General features: G+C 33.8%; 2 protein-coding genes across 2 annotated transcripts; one reads left to right on the top strand and one right to left on the bottom strand.

The window, feature by feature from the left end:
• Positions 1–247: 247 nt before the first annotated feature.
• LOC110782279 (CDGSH iron-sulfur domain-containing protein NEET) lies at positions 248–2,370 on the bottom strand. The gene is made up of 2 exons (XM_021986397.2): positions 2,059–2,370; positions 248–517 (listed from the first exon to the last, which is right to left on the bottom strand). The coding sequence occupies exons 1-2, from the start codon at positions 2,253–2,255 to the stop codon at positions 415–417; spliced, it is 300 nt and encodes a 99-aa protein (XP_021842089.1). The 5' UTR covers positions 2,256–2,370; the 3' UTR covers positions 248–414.
• A 1,973-nt stretch (positions 2,371–4,343) lies between these two features.
• Positions 4,344–17,842, top strand: LOC110782417 (K(+) efflux antiporter 5). The gene is made up of 20 exons (XM_021986571.2): positions 4,344–4,717; positions 8,717–8,760; positions 9,923–9,990; positions 10,169–10,253; positions 10,363–10,424; positions 10,570–10,645; positions 10,848–10,922; positions 11,349–11,420; positions 11,603–11,686; positions 11,789–11,857; positions 11,961–12,038; positions 12,130–12,218; positions 12,349–12,445; positions 12,681–12,734; positions 13,211–13,306; positions 13,786–13,974; positions 14,059–14,136; positions 15,071–15,115; positions 15,241–15,336; positions 17,227–17,842. The coding sequence occupies exons 1-20, from the start codon at positions 4,474–4,476 to the stop codon at positions 17,266–17,268; spliced, it is 1,743 nt and encodes a 580-aa protein (XP_021842263.2). The 5' UTR covers positions 4,344–4,473; the 3' UTR covers positions 17,269–17,842.
• Positions 17,843–21,351: the final 3,509 nt, after the last annotated feature.

Here is a 21,351-nt window from a genome sequence, read left to right as displayed (position 1 = left end):
ACCTCAACTGGGAGGGATGCTGCCCATCGAGGTACCCATGCAAACTTTCGCGGGAGATTAGTCTACTCGCCGAAGGCGGTGGGAACTCCTCGTAGTAAAACCAAAAAAAAAACATACACCGTGTCATTGAACTATTGAAGTAGGATATCATTTTCGTAAATGTATAGAGTTTCTTCCTTTAAATATATCCGAATGTACGTATTGTAGATAACATAAATAAATGAACTGATTAATCGATCAAGAACAATTTAGGCAAGGATCAGTAGAAAAATTAAGTAATACGGAATTTAAAATGTGAAGTACACAGTTTTATACTCAAATTAATTATAGGAGGCATTATTTAAAGAAATACAATGACAATAATCCATTATCCATAACAAAGAGAAAAGCAACAAAAGTTAACCTAAAGAATTATTACTGCTTCTTCAACAACAAAGGTCCAACGTTGTCACCAGTAGCTTTGTTGTGTTTCATATGACTCCCATCACATAAAGGAAAAGTTCCTGATCTCCAACACCTACAATTAGCAAAAATAAGCTTTTTATATTAACCAAATTAAAGGAGTCTAATAACGGATTATCACCTAACTTTATGCTCTATCTTCTATAAGGAAATCATGGCCAACGGTGGGTTTGCCTTAGGGGTGGAAATTCGGGTTAGTGGGTCAGGTTCGGGTTTGGTTTTGGGTCGATTTCGAGTTGTGTAAAAAAATATCAGAAATATTGTAAAACTTAATATTACTACAAAATAAGATAAATGTGTCAAATCAGGTCGATTTCAGGTCATTCAGGTTCGATTTAGGTTGGGTTCGGTTTCTCTTAGTAACTTCAAGTTGGTTCGAGCCAGGTTATCGGGTCGGGCCAGAGATTGTCAACCCTAATCATGGGTGGAAATTCGGGTCAATGGATCAGGTTCAGGTTTGGTTTTGGCTCGTTCGAGTTGTGTAAAAACATATCAGAATATTGCAAAACTTAATATTACTACAAAATAGGAAATATGATAAATATGTCAAATCGGATCGATTTCAGGTCATTCGGGTTCAGTTCAATTCAGGTCGTGTTCGGATTAATTTCAGTAACATTAGGTCGGGTTCGAATCGGGTTGTCAGGTTGGATTAGGGATTACCAGCCCTAGTTTGCACGACAACACTTCGTTAGTGGTGCAAACCAAGCTATCTCAAGTTCTCAACATACACGTGAAGAGCCTACTACCAATTCGTATTTTTGTTATTTTGTAAGTTATGCAATGGTCCTAAAGGACCATAGTTGTATAGTATGTTTAGATTGTATTTTGTGAATGTTGATTCATTTATGCACATTTACCTGATATAAATAAACAAAAATTAAAAAAAAAAAATATAACAAAAGGTCAGAGTTTCAGTGAAAATTGGGCCATAGAATGTTCTTAGACATGAGTTTGTGGGCTCAGAGCCTCATAGTAGTCCATAATCAGATTTCATAATGGGCTTCAAATGTTTAAGTTCATTTGGGCTCATAGGGTATTTTACTATTTTTATCTTGCCATTTCGATTTCCTTGCTCTTGGTCCGTAAAGTCATAGTAACTCAATATATATTTAAGGAAAATAATTATGTACTTTATTCGTTTTTTTTTATTTGTAACACTTAGGTTTTCAGTTTGTCCATGTATACCTTGAAAAATTAAATAAAATAAAAATTATAAAAAAACTGATATTCAGAAAATTTACATTAAAATGAATCTAACAAGATCTAACTTGACTACTTGAGTATGTTCTTAAATACTCTACACTTGTATGTTGGGTATTGTTATCACTTATCAGTATTTGTCATTTTGAAACAGAGGGAGTACGAATTTTAAAATTATGCAAGATGAAGTGAACCATGAACTTAGAAACAAATATAATGCAAGCAAAAATTACACATACAACAACAACACAACAACAACAATAACAACAACGAGCTTTAGTCGGAAAATGATTTGTGGTCGATTAACATGAATTAATACCTTTATATTCCAGCGAGCTTAAAATATACGGAATTACGAAGTGATAAATAAATAAAATAATTAGGAAAAGATACCTGCAATAAGGGGTGATATTCTTGGAGAGTTCAGTAACAACAACAGAATCAACAACTTTCTCTTCAGTTTTCCTAATTTCTGGATTAATTGTTTCTGCCCTTACCACAACCATCCTTTTCCTTTGTTGTAAACCAAATGATGGTTTTGTGTTGCAAAATCCATTAATATTGCTTAATATATTAATAGAAGAAGCCATTTTTTATAAATAAATAATAAATCAATTTGAAGGAATTGAAAATTTGTGTTTGTTTGAGAAATGAAAAATGATAAGGAAAGATAAATGGAGTGTGTTTTTTGAACGTGTGGAGAGCACACTCTTTGTTATTGATCATGGAATTGTGTTATTTGTGGATTATTTGTTGCCACGTCATTCTTTAGGCAAGGATTGTGATTCTATGTTGTCTTTTGATAAGAGGAGAGACGTTTTACTAGTAGTCTAGTATAATGTGGGCTTGTTCGGTAAAAGTAGTTGTGAAATAGTGCGTCGGAGGTGCTTTTAGTTGTCTTACTGTTCATTAGGGGTGAGCAAAAAGTCAGTGTATCTTGAATGAGAACTAAAATGTGTTGTTTAGGTTCACGTTTAGGGTTCCGGTTCTAAGTTTCGCTTATGCGGTGAGCAAAAATTTTGGGTACCCTCAATCTTTGGAACGGGTACCATGTGAGACACGGATTCCAATACCCAGTACCTAAATCTGGAACCAAAACCACACAAAAATTCTAGCCCAAAACATAGAAACGCAACTCAAGCTCATATTTGAAAAATATAAAAGTAAAATTATGTAATTTAAGCCTAAACTATCGAAGGTTCAAAGCCCAAATAATAAATTAAATAATTCTTTTAATAAATTGACAACAATTTATTTAAATCTATAAAAATGACACGGTTAATGCAAAAGTTTATGATTCGATCTCTTATTTTCAGGAAGCTGTTGAGCTACTTTCACTTTCAAAATAACTTTAACAGTTTACTCCTTTTTTATTTTTATTTTTATTTTTTACATACCATGTCATCCTCACCTTTATTGTCCTTTATTTTTTTCACGACTAAGTCTGATTTGGTAACCATTAGATGATTAACTTCTCATAATCTTTGTTAATTATATTCATGCTATTGCGCTCTATATTAAAGCTAAGAACAAGAGGTGTTACAAGATGCCATGTTCCGGTCGATCGTTACAAATTGGATTAAAGAACGTGCTCTTAGGCAATTGAATCAAATTAGCTAATTCTTAGTGAATAATTGAATATTTGATTTGTACTCAAAGGTTAGTAAATGTATTATGTATACACTTTCTATGCTAAGGTAAGTTAAGTATGAAAGTACATTTCACATGCAAAAAATGGAGTAGCTCATAATGCAAAGTGCCAAAACAAAATTCAATATAATCTTATTTGGGAGCTTGATATAACTTTAGTAGATATTTCTAATTACTTTCTCCGATCTTGTATGAAACTCGGCTTAGACTTGTGCACTTGGATTAAGGAAAATTTAAAACACCTTGTCGATGTTTTAAGTACATTCTCAGTTATTTATTACGAAGTTATTTATTTTTCATTGTAGGCTTGTAGCATTGAAAACCTTAAACGACCTACGAAATAGATTGGACTGGTTCAGTGTAAAATTGTGAAAAATTAAAATAACTCCAAGCATACATAAATTAACCCTGTTTAAAAGCATATGCCAAGCTTTTTTCAATGGTATAAGGACTACTAATTTCCAAAATATATATTCAGTAGTAAAAGTTATAGAAGTGTATTGAATTTATGCATTACAATCTTCCTAAACCAGGTAGTTAGTAACAAGTTATGTTTCTCTTTTTCTAATCATTAATTACTCCTTATATCGATTTGAGTCAGTCTAATAAACCTCTATAAAATATATTTCGTGTACAGAAAATGTATGTACATATGATCTATGTTCACCCTATCTTATGATAGACGGACATACCAATCGATAAGCTAATTAAACACAACAAAATATACAGTACAAGCTTCTCAAGGAAGCCAATTCAGCGATATCGACAAATAACATAAACGGAAAAACAACTAACATTATATTTGTATTTCAAACTTTATTTTCTTATAAGATGACAAATTTATATAACACTTTCTATGCTCTCCAAAGGTTCAAGTTAGATTCGATTTCACAATATTCCTCAAAAAAACTTCAACAACCAAGTGAGAAAATATTGGATTTTACCCCTAAAAAGTCAAAATAAAAAGTTTTATGCGACCAAATGAAGCAACCAATAACAATCCCGCTAATAAAAATAAACCCAAATTAAAAAATAAATTCAAATCCCCATTTTTTTAAAACGAACTATCTTCCTTCTTCTTCTTCCACCTTTTCGCTCTCCTCTGTTAGGATTTTTCGCCGGAATTCAAGAGAGAGAAAACTCAATCTTTTTGCGATAATGGCGAATGCGAAATCCATTTTTGGGTGGAGATTAAGCAGGTTATGGTTGTGTATGTTGTTATTAGCGGCTGCTAAATTCGGGGACAATTTCTGCAACTGCGCGAGATCTGACCAGGAAATGAGGGAGAGATTTTACGGAAATAATATCTACAATTCGACGCCGCCGGAAGGGGAGGGTACTATTGCTAAGATGATCGATCATGTTTTGGAGAAGGAGTTTTCTGAGAATGATCAGCCTGAAGGTTTGACAATTTTTTGATGTTTCGATTTTTTATATTTAGGTTTTTGTTTTATTTATTTTTATTCTTGCGTATTTGAGCTTATACAGTGTTACCTGATTCACTGGTATGGGATTGGGCGTGGGTTCATAATTTGCTACCTAATTTGCTAAATTAGACCAAATTTTACCATTTTCGTGTTATAATTGGTTTTTCGGTTCCCGGTTCGTGGGGGGTGATTAGAGAATTAGGTACACTGAGCTTACATTTTAATTGAAAGTTGGAACATAGCATTTTCATTGGTAAAACTTGAGAAAATTGCTAAGTTTTTTTGTTTCTTTTATCTTGACTGTAGTTTTATGAGTAGAAGTAGTTAAATTTAGTTGAATGAAGTGTTGTGATGGATTTTGAATCCATTAAATAAGTTGGAAACTTGGAATGTGGTGAATGAGGTACTTTTAATTTCATAATAAATGGTTCTTTTTGTGAAAGAAGCTTACTTCATGGTGTGATTATAGTAAGAAGTAAGAACTAAGACGAACACTAAGAGTGAGAATGTGTAGTTGGGAGTCACGAGTGGAGCGCTTAGTTGACGGGGTTAGTGTGGCGGGTTTCTCGGTCTGTTCCCAGTGATTATGTTGGGATTGTGTACCCTTGGGAAAAAATCTAAAAAAATAAGGATGAGCTTTACCCAATCATGGGATGATTTCATTTTAAATACCATAGAATTCATGAAGACAAAGTTCGGAAGGATTTTTTGTGTGTGTGTGTGGTGTTGGTAGTGATTGGGGGGGGGGGGGGGTGATTGGAAAAACATCAATTGACTAGCCTTTTTGTTAAATTTGAGAGTTTAGGGGAAGGAGAAGAAGGAAGTAAAGAAGAAATCATGGAACACCATTGTTGGAGCTTAGTAGCTTGTGACCTTTGAGAGAGAAAGTAAAGACTACATTTTATTAATTGGGTAATTAACAAGAATAATACAAGCTTATGTATTTATACTAAGCTATGTACAAGTTAGTTTTCTAGTAACAAACTTCCTAAACTAATGAAACAAACTACCAACTTATACTAAAGTATAAGTTCCAACACCCCCCCTCAAACTGAAAATGGTGTTAAACATTTTCGGTTTGAAATCTTGAAATGAAGCAGTTGTTGCTCCTCTTGGCCATGAGAACTGCAGCGACAACATCTGGAACACTGTCAACGGGAGGTATTTGAAGTTTTGAACACTGCACCTTTGTGTTTCTTCAACACTTAGCATCTGAAAACTGTCATGTGAATCCATGGTTGTTTTCTGACCATGACCAACAACTTGACTGATGAGAACACCACCAGAATACTTCATAATGGAACTACCAATCAGAATAATGTGGTTGAACTAACCACCATGAATCAGCTTCATGCTGTCCAAAATACACCATTGATCATCAACCAATCACACACATACACCGTAACTCCAATGTGAAGAATGAAGGATAATGTGTGTGAGGGGAAAAGTTTGAGAAATTCAGCTATGAAAAAGAAAGTTGAAGATAGAAATTGATCAAAAAAGAAAAAATTGAGAATTTGACCCTTTGGGTCTTTTGAGAATTGACCACTTTGGATCGGAAACTGACCTTGGGTCTGAAAAAGGACCACTGTGGGTCTGAAAATAACCTCTATGGGCCGGAAAGAATGAGCCACAATGGGTCTCATCAAAAGAAAGATCACAATGGATCATGAAATTGATCTTTATGGATCAATGAGAAAGGACCTCTATGGGTCACAAAATCGACCTCAACCTTTGTTGGGTCATCACAAAACAAACCTCAACCTTTGTTGGGTCAAAAACAAACTTCAACACCAAAAATTTAATTCGGCTTTCGTGGCTGCTGCAACATCATCAACTGCCTGAATCCCTGAAGAATATTGCCTATTCACCTTATAAGAATTGTTTCTGGGAAACCAGGATGCTTCCAACCTACACTCACAAGCTCTCTGAGAACCTGGGGCCAAAATAGTTCCCATAATCCCACAACAATGTCCCCTACTCATCAGGGTTCACATTAACAACTAACCTCCAGCATTATCCAACAAAACACTCATACTTCAATTCAATGTTCAATCAAGAACTACCCAAATTCAAGATTAACCAGAATCTCAAATTACAACCTTAGAACAACATCTAATTGGAAGCCCATAAACATTTAAAACCAATTGGAAATTAATTCTGATGCAGTTGACAGTTCTTAAACCTCAACTGAAGCATATATTACCCAAACTAACAAATCATATGAATCAATTCGCAGAAGGTTTAGAAACCCAGTTTTGGGAGATGAATTTGAAGCTGGTTTTCTTTGGGAGTTCGGTTGAGGAGAGAGAGAGTTTTCAGGTGAAGGACAAAACCAAGCAACATCATTGGTAGGGGAAGCAGTAGAAGCCAAGAAATCAACCCATTAAGCAGGGAGTCACTCAAATAATGCGAAAGTTTATTCAATTCGCAATTAAAGAAAGTAATCAAGGCGATCAAGAAATCAAACCAAGAACTTAGCAGAAGTAGACGACAACGAAAACGACGACGAAAGAGCATTGCCCACCATTAATTTGAGCTTCGAATTGAAGAGCATCAAGACGAGTTAAACCAGACGTGCTTTGCTCCAAACAATGAACCCAAGAATTGCAATCAAACCTCCGAGAAACACCGACCAAATATATTCAATCCTTCGATTAAAAACAGATTGCCGAACGCGGAAATGCTACTTGTATCGAAAACCCACACATTGAATCTATCTCCAATACCCCGATTTTGCAAAAATACGAAAATCTTCAAGAACCCTAGAATTTGGGGAAAACCTCAAGAATCAAAATTCGTTTGATTCAAGGATTTAAGAAGGTTTGTGAGCGAAATTATGAGGATATTAGGGCGAATTAAAACTCTAATTCGTCGAATTTGGACCCGATTCGACAAATTTTTCGAAGCACAAAATTTGTGGAAGCTTGGTGAGGTGATTTGATCGGAAGTATTATACGGAATTGAAGAGTCGGGATCGTTCCCGCTCTGATACCATGTTAAATTTGAGAGTTTAGGGGAAGGAGAAGAAGGAAGTAAAGAAGAAATCATGGAACACCATTGTTGGAGCTTAGTAGCTTGTGAGCTTTGAGAGAGAAAGTAAAGACTACATTTTATTAATTGGGTAATTAACAAGAATAATACAAGCTTATGTATTTATACTAAGCTATGTACAAGTTAGTTTTCTAGTAACAAACTTCCTAAACTAATGAAACAAACTACCAACTTATACTAAAGTATAAGTTCCAACACTTTTTAATGAAACAAGGGTTGAGGATAACCAAGGGATTTGTTTGGTTGAATCTAAATATAAGTGAAAGCAGAAAATATGGCTCTCTTTGCTTGGTGCTGTAGAAGTGTTGAAGTTTCTGCGATTTTTGTTGAAGTTGACATATACTCCCAACAGGAATGTGAATATGTGCTTCTTTGTTACTTCTCAAGACTTAAGACACGCTATTAGCTGATATCAAAACCTCAAATATGTCGATTAGATTTCTTCATATCCTATGTGATACCTGTGTGATCTTAGCAGATAATCTCCTTTATGTTCCCTTAATCTCCATCCTTCCCAAACTTTTTATGTTTACATAACAGTTATATTGTGGCAACTTTTTACTCCAATCTGTCCATGAAATCTGTCAAGGGCCTCAAGGCCACAAATGCTACTGGATATGGTTATGCGTGATGTTCATAAATAAATAAATTTTATTCTCTCTTCAGATTTTGTGAATGAACTTGTTAATTTATTACTTGTATTTGATAATCTTTTTTTGGTAATGTTAGATTGTTAGATATCCAAATCATGCTTTTAATAACAAAGCCTCTTTCTAGGGATTTTTCAAAGAAGCATGTTCACTTAATTTTAACAACTCTCAAGGTCTGCATTTAATATAATATTAACTATTGAGGTTGTTTTCCTGATCAGTTAATGATGTTTTTGTCATTTTTCTTTTCCTTTTTGATATTTTTTCCAGCTTCTGATGGAAGTAGTTTCAACAGCAGTGTAGCTGACAAGCAAGTAGGTCCACGATGCCCTAAAGTTCTTGGTTCCGATTTTAATTATTTTTATTACTGTCAGTTTCTGTTCTTGTCAAATACTCCATACTCAGTTTTTTTATAAGGCTTTCTGCCTGGACTTGATATTCTGGTTATCTGAAGTGTAAAGGTTTTTAAATTGGATGCATGCAATGTGGTCTGGCTCCTTTAATTTCTTAAGTACACTACATGTGATACTCATTTTCTGTATATTAGGGAACTGTTGAGTGTAGTCAGTAGGATTCTAAGGTTATATGTAAGAACAGTGATAGATGAACAGTACCCAGATTGTTTATGGTGAATTTGGCATGCCATCTAGTACTATGACTTCTTGTAGGACTGCTAAAAAAAGGGGCATGCAATTTAGTATTATGACTTCTAAGGTTATTTGGCATATTTTTCTCTGATCGGTAAATAACTTTTCGCTTGAAATCTAGCCATCATGGAACCTCCAACGTCATATAGCATTAATAACAATGATAGATGAACATATACAACCTATAAACATCCTGCAAAAGCAAGGTCTGGGAAGGTCCAAAGTCCAAACCCAATGTTATAAGGAAGTTTCTTTCAGTGAAAACCATTTATCTCCTATACGGATATACCTTGTAAGGTATATGCAAAGTGGAATGTTATTCTAGGGATAGGATGAATATAGTTGGTGTGTTGAAGTATGCTAATCGTTGTTTGGTTGACAGAGTTCTGCTGTCGATTAGTGATCTCCTGAAGCTTTAACAGATTCTAATAGCAAAGCTAGTTTCACTGAAACAATTATTATGCGAGAATTTCTCTAAGTGGTTTGAGTTTGATATTTATGATATAGAGAAGGCTCAAGAAACTGGTAATGCTATGTTTATGACCTTTCTTTACAGTTTACACTCTATTTTAGTAGAGCTTGTTGCACTAGCTAATTTTTTTTTAATATTTGTTAATTGCTTGTTTAATATTATATGTCAAAGGTTTTTTTTTCATGGAACTTCATCGTGTTACTGTCCTATAAGAAATGATATGTCTCTCATATTTCTTATGTGAAGTAGTTAGTTTAGACTTGTAAGTTATAAGAAGTTGTGGCTCTTCTTTGGAGCATGGGTTACTGTCCGGCTGTCCCTTGGAGGACAACTTCTGAATGATTTCTTTCTCCACAGGCTGAGCTTGAGACTGTTGCTAAAATATCACACGAGAAAGGCAAGAAGAATGACACAGGAGAAGCAAAGTAAGGGAATTAACTCGAGACATTATTTAGTACTGCTGTAGTCATTGCACTTGTCATATACTCATATCTGGTTCAAACAGGAGTTTCTGTTTTAGTCTTGAGAGAAATGTAAATAAGAAAAGGTTGCTTTAGTATATTGCTTCTCATTTTTACTTTGTTGCCAACATAACTGTGGCAGTGGAACAAAGGCCTTCCAGATTCAAGATGTCTTCTCTTTGGATAATGAAGAATCTGATGACATGGCAACGTTGATCGATAAAAAGGTGCTCCAAGCATGGATATATTCTTGTTCTGTTGTCCCTTTAGCAAATAACTTTTTGAAATTATTCTGGAATTCTTTTGTCCAGCTTTCATTACGTTGTGCTCCTGCAGGATAATGTGTTTGTGATGTCTAACAAGAAATCAAAGTATCCAATCCTTCAAGTAGATTTCAGGTACGTGAATAATTTAGTCATCTATTTTGACCACTTTTTTTCTTCTTCTTAAGTTTATATAAGCTGAAGTTACTCATTATTATGTTATACAACAATTATTTGTGGTGGATTTTGTTATAATGTATTTGCTTTGCATTTGTAACAGGTTAATTTCAGATTTGGTTCTACTGATTGTTTCTGCTGCTGTTGGTGGGATTATCTTTTCATGTTTGGGACAACCGGTACTCTTTTATTTACTATTGTTTTAGATGGTGTGGTTTCTGTTGTTATCATTATTCTGGTTAATTATGTGTCAATAATTTTAGGGGGGGGGGGGGGGGGGGGATGTTTCTTTTTGCGCTAAGCTTATGGTTCATACTTGTAGTTGATTTTGGATTATGATAATGTATGTTAAGTGTTGTCGCTTTCGTAATTGAAATGCAGGTTATTGTTGGCTACCTCCTTGCGGGATCAATGATTGGGCCAGGAGGTCTGAAATGTATCAGTGAAATGGTTCAGGTGTGTGTGTGGTAGTGAATGAATTTACAATAGACTGCCTTGTTTTTTTCAAATAAATTGAAACACCTTGCCATGCTTTGCTTATAGTTCGCGAAAGCCCTGAACATTTGCTCATTTGATTGACGAAATATTTAGTTTTTATGACCCTTGCCTTCTGTGGGGTATTTTATCATATTTGCTCCTCTTTTTTTTACTGAATTCACAGAGTAGCGTATAGGGAAGCAAATTATTGAAAATTACATTTTAAACCAGCATCCATTACTCGAAATTCTTGTCTACAGCATTTTAATCTATTGTTTGTGATAATATCTTTTTCTATTGTGTGTAGTTTTTATCACATTTGTGGTAGTTTATATACCTGGTACTGAACTTATTTCTTCAGCCATCAAACTGTTTTCTATTTCTGATATAGTTTATTCTTTACAGGTTGAGACTGTTGCACAGTTTGGTGTTGTTTTTCTTCTGTTTGCTTTAGGATTGGAATTTTCCATGACCAAGGTATGACTTTATTTCTTTTTCTGTGGTCTCACTTTTGTTTTGACTTATGGGATGATGAAGAGTTTCATTAAAATAAATAGAAGTGTACTTTTTGAGAAAATGAACAGCTTCATCAAAAATACAAAACCATTACCCTATTTATGTTTAATGGTAGAAGCTGTACTAACTGTACTTTGGTGCAGCTTAGAGCAGTAGGGCCTGTTTCTGCTCTCGGTGGGATGCTTCAGATCATCGTATTCATGTTTTTGTGTGGCATAACTGCAATGGTAAAAGCCTCAGATTTTAAAGTTATACTTAAATGAATTTATGTTCAGGCACGATCTTTACATTGTGGTGGTGGTTGTAACAAGGTTTAACTATTCCTGCAGATATGTGGAGGAAAGTTGTCAGAGGGTGTGTTTGTGGGTTCTTTCTTGTCTATGTCATCAACAGCTGTGGTATTTCCTTGTGTCCTCTAGCTGTTGCCTGACAACTCATTTTGATTTATAACGTGGCTGCATGCATCATATATTAATCTTCCTCGTTGTAAATTTTTCCAAGGTGGTAAAATTTTTGATAGAAAGAAACCAGAACAATGCTCTACATGGCCAAGTTGCTATTGGGATACTTATCTTTCAGGTAATTTTGAAAATGAAATCTTTAACGAAGTACAATCATGAACTAGCTATTGTTGCATATTTGTTCACTCTTCTTCTTTGAGAGATTTCAGGATTGCGCTGTGGGGTTACTGTTTGCATTGCTACCGGTTATGGGTGGTAACAGTGGTCTTCTGAAGGGAATCATCTCAATGGGTAGACTGTAAGTGTTTCTACAATCTGCAAGATCAATTTTTTTTTATTACAAATTTTCTCTTTCAAAATATGATACTAACTCGAAATGTTTGGTCCCCAACTCATAATCAACCTATTTATGTGAATTCTAATTGCAGGTTGGTGATCTTGTCTCTTTACCTCGCTACAGCCTCTATATTAACATGGTCATTCATACCCCGGTTTCTAAAGCTGATGATACAGCTGTCATCTCAGGTGAGTGATAGTATTATGTCCACTATTAATGTAATTGTCGAAAACTTGTGACTTCCAGAATTACCCCTGATAATCAAATGAGAATCAAATGAGTTAACATATAATAAATTCTTAAGGATATATTTGGAAGTTAATAAACATTCATCTTCTATTGTTTATAATATGAACTCCAGTACTGTATTATGGTTCTCCTTAAACACTAGTCTTGAAAGCTATTTCTCTTTCCCTTTTTCAGACAAATGAACTTTATCAACTCGCTTTGGTTGCATTCTGCTTGCTGTCTGCTTGGGTAAGTATTACCAACACTTTTATTTATCTTCTTTTGTTTCTTTTAGGAAAATTTGACATAAATAATCCCACCTTTCACTCATCTTCTCAAAATAATCCCAACTTTGGATTATTTTAGAATAATCCAAACTTTAAAGGTTACCTTCTCAAAATAATCCAAACTATCAATTTGCCTATGTACAATAGACCCAAAATGGATTAGTAAATGACAAGAAAAAAAGACTTCGGATTATTTTGAGAAGGTAACCCCTAAAGTTTGGATTATTCTAAAATAATCCAAAGTTGGGATTATTTTTAGAAGATGTGTGAAAGTTGGGATTATTTATGTCAATTTTTCCTTTCTTTTAAATATGATGTCCATTTTGTTTCCATGAGTACTAAAACAACGTTCACACTTACGGTGTTTGTCATTTTTTTTCCACTTTGGAATTACTAAATATCAGTTATGTTCATTTTCTGTTTTTATGGTCTTTCCAGTGTAGTGATAAGCTTGGTCTTAGTCTCGAATTGGGATCATTTGTAGCTGGGGTCATGATCTCTACTACGGACTTTGCACAACACACTTTGGACCAGGTACTCTTCCATGAACCTGAATACATTTATAACTGGCCAGTCTTGTCGACTTAATGATGCATGATATAGCACAAATGTGAAGGATGTTACTTGGCTACGCAATGATGATATCTAGTACTCTGCAAATTTTGATAGCACGTGTGAATTTGTGATGCTCTAAATATGCGTCATTGTCTTCTTTGGTTTTGTTCCTTAGATACCAGAAAAATGGTAACTTTCAACAAATTGTGTTATAAGAAAATGTACATGTTTATGTCAAGGATGTGTTTTAAGAAATAGCATTTGAAGTAGTTTGTGCTTATATCATAAAAGGCATATCCAGATATTGTCACTATTGTAGAAACTTCTGCAGAAAATCGTCTGCTGAACAGAATTTCCTATTCGTCTTTACTAAAGACTCTTTAGTACTTAGCATTTGCTACTGAGATATAATTACAAATGAAGCGTTTTCGATTAATATTTTTTTACTTACATTGCAGGTGGAGCCAATTCGTAATCTGTTTGCAGCTCTTTTCCTTTCCAGCATTGGAATGCTTATACGTGTTCAATTTCTTTGGCTTCATGTGGATATATTGGTTGCATCAGTTATTCTGGTGATAGTGTTTAAGACATCTGTTACAGCTGTAGTAACTAAGGCTTTTGGTTACAGCATCAGGACATCCCTTCTTGTAAGTATACTTTCTTAAGTGCTTTCTGTTATAAATGTAGAGGGCTTGTACATAGTTGACCTGTGTCAAATTTGTTGCAAACAGGTTGGACTGTCACTTGCTCAGATTGGAGAATTCGCTTTTGTTCTTTTAAGTCGTGCCTCAAATCTCCACCTTATCGAGGTATACTATATCGTAAAAGACACAAAGCTCTGTTTCTCTTTGGCATCATAACTTAAAAATCCGCTAGCTTGGTTATTGCTGTTTTGGGGGTCATGTGGCTGGAAACCAATAATGGATGAGAGGAAACAGTTGTTAATTGCAGCAGGAATCCTTTCCATGAATCAATAATAGTTACTATTTCTTAGAAAGGGTAAAAAAATACTTGTTGCATCTGTTTTCGTGGTTTGTTTGGCGACTACAAGAGCTTCGTTAAAGCCATCTGTGGCATTGTACATAGCAATGTGTTCCCTTGTATTCCTTCTGGAAATGCGGGAGAGGTCTCTACTCTCTAGTACAACGGTGACACCAGGAACAGTGAGAAATGTTCCTAGTTTGTGAATTGTCTTTCTAGAATTGAACTTCATCACGTGTCCGTTCATAGTTTGTGAATGATCCTGCTTTTCGATTTTTTTTTATTATTATTTTGTTACAGCCAACTTGTTTGTTTGTTTGTTTGACGAGTCAATAATCAAGAGTAAGGCTGTGTATATTTTGAATTCGCCAAACCCTTAGCAGTGAACTCCATTATGCATGTCTCTGTCTGATAGCATGCTTAATCATCTTGACTTCTGAGCATTGGTTCAGAGCCTCATTACTTCGTTTGATCGGTGTGAAAGATTGCTACTAGTAGTTTTCTTCTAGGTTACATTGGTAGAGATTATCAACTATATCAAGTCAAAGTTGGATGCTTTAAAATGAGTTTGTTCATTGCTTCTCAATTCTTTCAGAGTCTTGGCCTGTCTGGGGGGTTTTCATTTTCGTTTTTTGTACTTAGCAGTACTCCTATCTTCTTAGTACTTTAGTGAATGGGGCTAGAATCAGCTTCTAGCTTGTATTGTTATTTTTTAACGTACATGTGTAATTCAGAATCTAATTTTTTTTGTCTTTTGTATAGGGAAAAATGTATCTTTTACTTCTTGGAACAACTGCTCTTAGCTTGGTAAGCTTTTACTGATAATATAATATATACTGCTTTTCCTAATGATTTACGGAGTATTTTTATGAATAAAAGCTTGTTTAGCTTTTATTACATACTTTTACAGTGAAACCTTGTTTTTGCTAAAGGTTACAACTCCTATTCTGTTTAAATTGATGCCGGCTTTGACGCATTTGGGAGTTCTCATGCATTGGTTCCCACCAGAAACCAGCATACAGAATGAGGTGAGGTTTACTTCTCCCTCTCTCCCTTTCTTTCTCTCAGGCATGTTGGCATTTGCAGTTCACATAACTTGATACAGTTCCTTGCCCTTTTATTTGCTGTGTGAAATGTTAGATACAGTCAATTGAAAACTGGAATTGTGTATATGTAGTTCTTTGTCTCCTTGGAGCCCTGCATGAGACCTTAAACTTTGACATGAGTTTCTTGACCAATGCTACCTAATTCTCTAATCACCCCACGAACTGAGAACCGAAAAAGCGAATTACAACATGAAAATGTTATATTTTTGGTTTAATTTAGCAAATTAGGTTGCGAATTGAGAACCCGTAACCAATTCATACTAGCGAATCAGGTAACAGTATTCTCGACAAATCAAATGATATCTTGTTTTCTAACACAATAGAGAGGGTATAGTTTCGCATAGGGACAATTATCTCCTTTATGGAGCCTTCAAATGGGCAGTCTTTTTTTGAAATACTGAGTTAAGCCCATAATTGGGACCTAAGTTTTCACATAAATCACCAATTAGGACCTCACTCTTATTTTGTCACCAATTGGGACCTAAGGTTAATAATCCGGCAACTTAACTCAGGTTTAACTCACCGGAGCTAAAAAATGAGATCCTTCAATATTTATTTGTTTATTTTATTTTCACAAAAAGCTTAAGAAAAACATTCAATGTTGTTACTGATTTTTTTTAACTCAATCTTTCTCTCTCTCCCTCTCAAGTTCCCATCTATGCCGGCCGTCTTCTCCACCAAGACAATATGAATTAATCCCGTATCTCCCTCAACTCCCCCCCTTTCCTCTAGTCTTTCTTAAGGTTTAGTGTATCCCAATTCAATTGGAAAAGACAATACCTAATTCAGATGAATATGACTCCTCAATATCCAATTATACATCGCAATTATCAACCCCTCAATTCATGGATCAAAAATTCAGTACATAGATCAAATTGTATTTTCCAAAATAAAAATAAAAATAAAGCACAAAAGAAAATATACAATCAGGATTCTTAGAGCTCAAGAGAAAGGGTTTAGCAAATTTGAGATATGTTGGTCTTGGTATAATTCCCTCTTCATTTCTTTAAGTTTAATCTGATGTTTTTTTTTTTTTTTTTTTTTTTTTAATTTTTGGGTCTTGATTTACAAATTTGATTTAATCATTTTTGTTTTGGTTATTGTGTAAAAGTAATCGGCATATTTTGCACATTGTCGACTAATTGTAGACTAACTATTAGTTAAATTAAAAGAAAGGTTGAAGGAGCAAGAAAAGAAAGAGGAAAGAATGAACCTGGGGAAGGGGATGAGACGAAAATTACTGGCATTGAAGCCACAATGGAGAAGGTAGAGGAAGAAATGAAGAATAGAGTAATGAATAATTAATCAGTTTTTACTTTTTATATATAAAAAAATAATTCTAACCCAATGACCCAACTTATTTAAACCATGGTAGTTACATGTGACCGGAAAAGTGAGACTAGGTCCTAAATGGTGACAAAAATAAAGTGAGATCCTAATCGGTGATTTTTGGCAAAACTGAGACCCCAATCACGAGGTTAACTCTGAAATACTAGACATGATAGGATTATTAGAGGGGGAAGATGGTATCTACTCTTGATGGCCATCACTTGAAAATGGAAAATTACCTTAGACTGTAGTTAGACACATTCCCAGGAGCATGACCTAATAGTGTACCTTGATGAAAAGTCGAATAAAGTTAATCTTGCTAACTATTGTAATTTTTTAGGTCAAACTTTGAAAGCTTTGACCATTCATTTTCATTAGCCTATAAGAAATAATATAGTCATGTGAAATCTTGTTAGATTCATTTCAATATATTTTTCGGAATATCAACTTTTTATAATTTTTCTTCGTTGTTTTTTACTGCAGGAAAGGACTTCAATGATTGATACACACAATAGAATGTTGTGACCTTCAATTCGTACCATCTTCAAAGCAGTATTACTAAGCCTAAAGGAAGTCATGGTGTCACACTATCAGTTGTGAATTTCAGATGATGGATTTCTGCACCAAAATGTTGATTTTGACCTAACTTGAAAGAAAGTCTAGACTTGGGGTGGTGTATATAGCAAATACTATAAGGTTACACAAAATTTTGTATTCTTTTCGATTGTGTGTACATATGGTTCTTCGCAGATGTGTGCTCGTGAGCCTCTAGCGATGATGACTTCCACGAGTGGAAAAGAAATTGGCATTATCATTGGTCTTAGTTTAGTGTACACGAGCTAGGAATAGACCAGGAAAGTTTGAAGTTGTGTAGAGTTTTTTGTAGTTGATTGGAAGTTTTTTGTTTCCTTCATAAGATTCGAGTTTCCATTGTAAGATTTGTAACCTTTTAGTAAAAAAAAAATTCACTTAGAGAAAGACATTAACACAACACTTTCGAGTTGCATGTAACACTTACTTTGATTTTGTACTCATCCTGCCCCTTTGCTCCTTTGAAGGCACTGGGGCAACGATAATGAATGATATGCTTTTGCTTTCACATTGGATCAGCTGGTGTAACAAGAACGGAGACAAGCTACGAAGGTAGGAATGAGGGAGGTAGGGAGAAAGAGTGGAATTAGGAGATGATGCTATTTATCAAATGATCAATTAGGATCAATGGATCCCAATTTGGAATTCACAAACTATTTTGGTTGCTTTAATCCTTCTAAAACTTTTATTAACATCTTAAAAGCCAGATTTACTCGGATTGCAACTTGACGGATTATTGCAAGCATTCTCTGATGAAGTTATTGAATGTAACACCTATTTACTCCCTCTATCTCTAAAAGATTGTCTCATTGCAATTTTTGGGTCAACATTTGAAAACTTTGAATTCTCATCAGCCTATTAAAAATAATATAGTCATGTGAGGTCTGGTTATATTTGTTTCAATGTATATTTTTGGAATATACATTGTTTTTTTTTTTTTGTAACTTTAAGCGTATAGAATTAGAAATACTTACGTTTTAAGTCGTGTATGAAAGACAGTAAAAAAAATCAACACTAATTCTTAAACGAAATTAATCCGCATTAAATTTAGTGTAGATCATGCTTTTTAAAAAAAAATAAAAATCTAACAACTTGATTTTAATATTTTGAAGTGGTTATTAGATTTTTTATTTGTAATTTGCGGGTTCAGAAAACGAAAATTTCTAAAAGTTCAAAAGACAAGCATTTATTTACAATGAGTGTACAATAAATATTGTCACCGAAATAAAAGTTAACTCAAAATGTATATAATTAATCAATTAACCCTTTAAAATATTTATCCATCAATTTTTTCTACTACTATAAAAATTAATCAAAACTAGGTTAAAGTTACAAAAAAAAAAAAAAAAAAAAAAAAAAAAAAAAAAAAAAAAAGTAGTTAAAGTCATCTTGGTTTACCTTGTGCGCGCAAGACTTTGGAAGGGAGAAAGAGAGAGAGAGAGTAGAGAGAGAATGTCAGAGCAAGCAGTAAAGCTTCGATGCCAGAGAATCGGCTGCAACGCTACCTTCACTCTTGACGACAATCCTGATGCTTCTTGCGTTTTCCACGATTCGGTAAACATCTTCTCTCTCAATTTCTCCAATTCAAAATTTTCATCCCTTAACTTCTGATTTTTAATTGATTTTACAGCTTTTGTTCATGCAATTGTTTGTTCCTTTGATTATTCAATTCTTCTTCTTGTTTGATCTGTAATTATTTGTATTTTTTAGTAATTTGTAGTTTATTAATGCATTTTAGTGTAATTTCAGAGATTTTTGTGTCAGAAATTCAGAATACCTCCAATTCAAATTTTCATCCCTTAACTTCTGGTTTTTAATTGATTTTGCAGTTTTTGTTAATGCAATTGTTTGTTCCTTTGACTATTCAGTTCTTATTCTTGTTTGATCTGCTAATTATTTGTAATTTTTAGTAATTCCTATGGAGTAGTTTATTAATGCATTTTGGTGTAATTTCAGAGATTTTGTGTCAGAAATTCAGAATACCTCCAATTCAAATTTTCATCTCTTAACTTCTGGTTTTTAATTGATTTTGCAGTTTTTGTTAATGCAATTGTTTGTTCCTTTGACTATTCAATTCTTATTCTTGTTTGATCTGCTAATTATTTGTAATTTTTAGTAATTCCTATGGAGTAGTTTATTAATGCATTTTGGTGTAATTTCAGAGATTTTGTGTCAGAAATTCAGTATACCTCCAATTCAAAATTTCATCCTTTAACTTCTTGTTTTTAATTGATTTTACAGCTTTTGTTCATGCAATTGTTTGTTCCTTTGATTATTCAATTCTTCTTCTTGTTTGATCTGTAATTATTTGTATTTTTTAGTAATTTGTAGTTTATTAATGCATTTTAGTGTAATTTCAGAGATTTTTGTGTCAGAAATTCAGAATACCTCCAATTCAAATTTTCATCCCTTAACTTCTGGTTTTTAATTGATTTTGCAGTTTTTGTTAATGCAATTGTTTGTTCCTTTGACTATTCAGTTCTTATTCTTGTTTGATCTGCTAATTATTTGTAATTTTTAGTAATTCCTATGGAGTAGTTTATTAATGCATTTTGGTGTAATTTCAGAGATTTTGTGTCAGAAATTCAGAATACCTCCAATTCAAATTTTCATCTCTTAACTTCTGGTTTTTAATTGATTTTGCAGTTTTTGTTAATGCAATTGTTTGTTCCTTTGACTATTCAATTCTTATTCTTGTTTGATCTGCTAATTATTTGTAATTTTTAGTAATTCCTATGGAGTAGTTTATTAATGCATTTTGGTGTAATTTCAGAGATTTTGTGTCAGAAATTCAGTATACCTCCAATTCAAAATTTCATCCTTTAACTTCTTGTTTTTAATTGATTTTACAGTTTTTGTTCATGCAATTGTTTGTTTCTTTGATTATTCAGTTCTTCTTCTTGTTTGATCTGCTAATTATTTGTCATTTTTAGTAATTCGTAGTTTATTAATCCATTTTAGTGTAATTTCAGAGATTTTTGTGTCAGAAATTCAGAATACCTCCAATTTAAATTTTCATCCCTTAACTTCTGGTTTTTAATTGATTTTACAGTTTTTGTTCATGCAATTGTTTGTTTCTTTGATTGTTCAGTTCTTCTTCTTGTTTGATCTGCTAATTATTTGTCATTTTTAGTAATTCGTAGTTTATTATTAATGCATTTTGGTGTAATTTCAGAGATTTTGTGTCAGAATACCTTGTTGATTCAATGTAGAACTGTCAATTTTGTTGAATTTAGCCTGATGTGGTAACTCGGTTTGATTGATTGACCTTTAGTGGTGTAAACAAATTGGGGGAAATAGATACTCAAATGATGAATGACTTTCGAGTTTTGGAGTTTTCAGAGGTAGGAAATGGGATGAAATGTGTATTTATGCTCCTTAGGGCTCAACAATCACTTAAAGGAATGGAAAATTACATTGAAAGAAACGGAGGATGTCGTTTGGCAAATGTTTGGTGTTCAATTAAACTTTTGGGCTTATGGCATTATGTCATGTGATTGATTGATTGAGCTCTAGTAATGAAGACAAATTGTGGAAATAGATACTCTAATGATGAATGACTTTGATATTTGGAGTTTTGGAGGTTTTGGAGGTAGGAATTGAGATGAAATGAGAAATGGGATGTGTAGTTATGCTCCTTAGGGCTCCCACAATCATGTAATGGAAATAGGTACTCGAATGATGCATGACTTTGATATTTGGAGTTTTGGAATTTGCTGAGGTAGGAAATGAGATGAAATGTGTAGTTATGCTCCTTAGGGCTCAACAATCATGTAAAGGAAAGGAAAATTACATTGAAAGAAACGGAGGATATCGTTTGGCAAATGTTTGGTGTTCAATTAAACTTTTGGCATTGTGTCATGTGATTGATTGATTGAGCTCTAGTAATGAAGACAAATTGTGGAAATAGATACTCTAATGATGAATGACTTTGATATTTGGAGTTTTGGAGGTTTTGGAGGTAGGAATTGAGATGAAATGAGAAATGGGATGTGTAGTTATGCTCCTTAGGGCTCC

Source organism: Spinacia oleracea, chromosome 3 (genome assembly GCF_020520425.1).
Source record: "Spinacia oleracea cultivar Varoflay chromosome 3, BTI_SOV_V1, whole genome shotgun sequence".
In the NCBI taxonomy this organism is placed as follows: domain Eukaryota; kingdom Viridiplantae; phylum Streptophyta; class Magnoliopsida; order Caryophyllales; family Amaranthaceae; genus Spinacia; species Spinacia oleracea.
This window is presented reverse-complemented; position numbering and strand designations above follow the sequence as displayed.

Coding starts and splice junctions, on each gene's coding strand:
- LOC110782279 (XM_021986397.2), bottom strand. CDS start 2,255: ATGGCTTCTTCTATTAATATATTAAGCAATATTAATGGATTTTGCAAC. Junction 518..2,058: donor AATATCACCCCTTATTGCAG/GTATCTTTTCCT, acceptor TGCTAATTGTAG/GTGTTGGAGATCAGGAACTT.
- LOC110782417 (XM_021986571.2), top strand. CDS start 4,474: ATGGCGAATGCGAAATCCATTTTTGGGTGGAGATTAAGCAGGTTATGG. Junction 10,923..11,348: donor GTATCAGTGAAATGGTTCAG/GTGTGTGTGTGG, acceptor TATTCTTTACAG/GTTGAGACTGTTGCACAGTT. Junction 11,858..11,960: donor CTATGTCATCAACAGCTGTG/GTATTTCCTTGT, acceptor AATTTTTCCAAG/GTGGTAAAATTTTTGATAGA.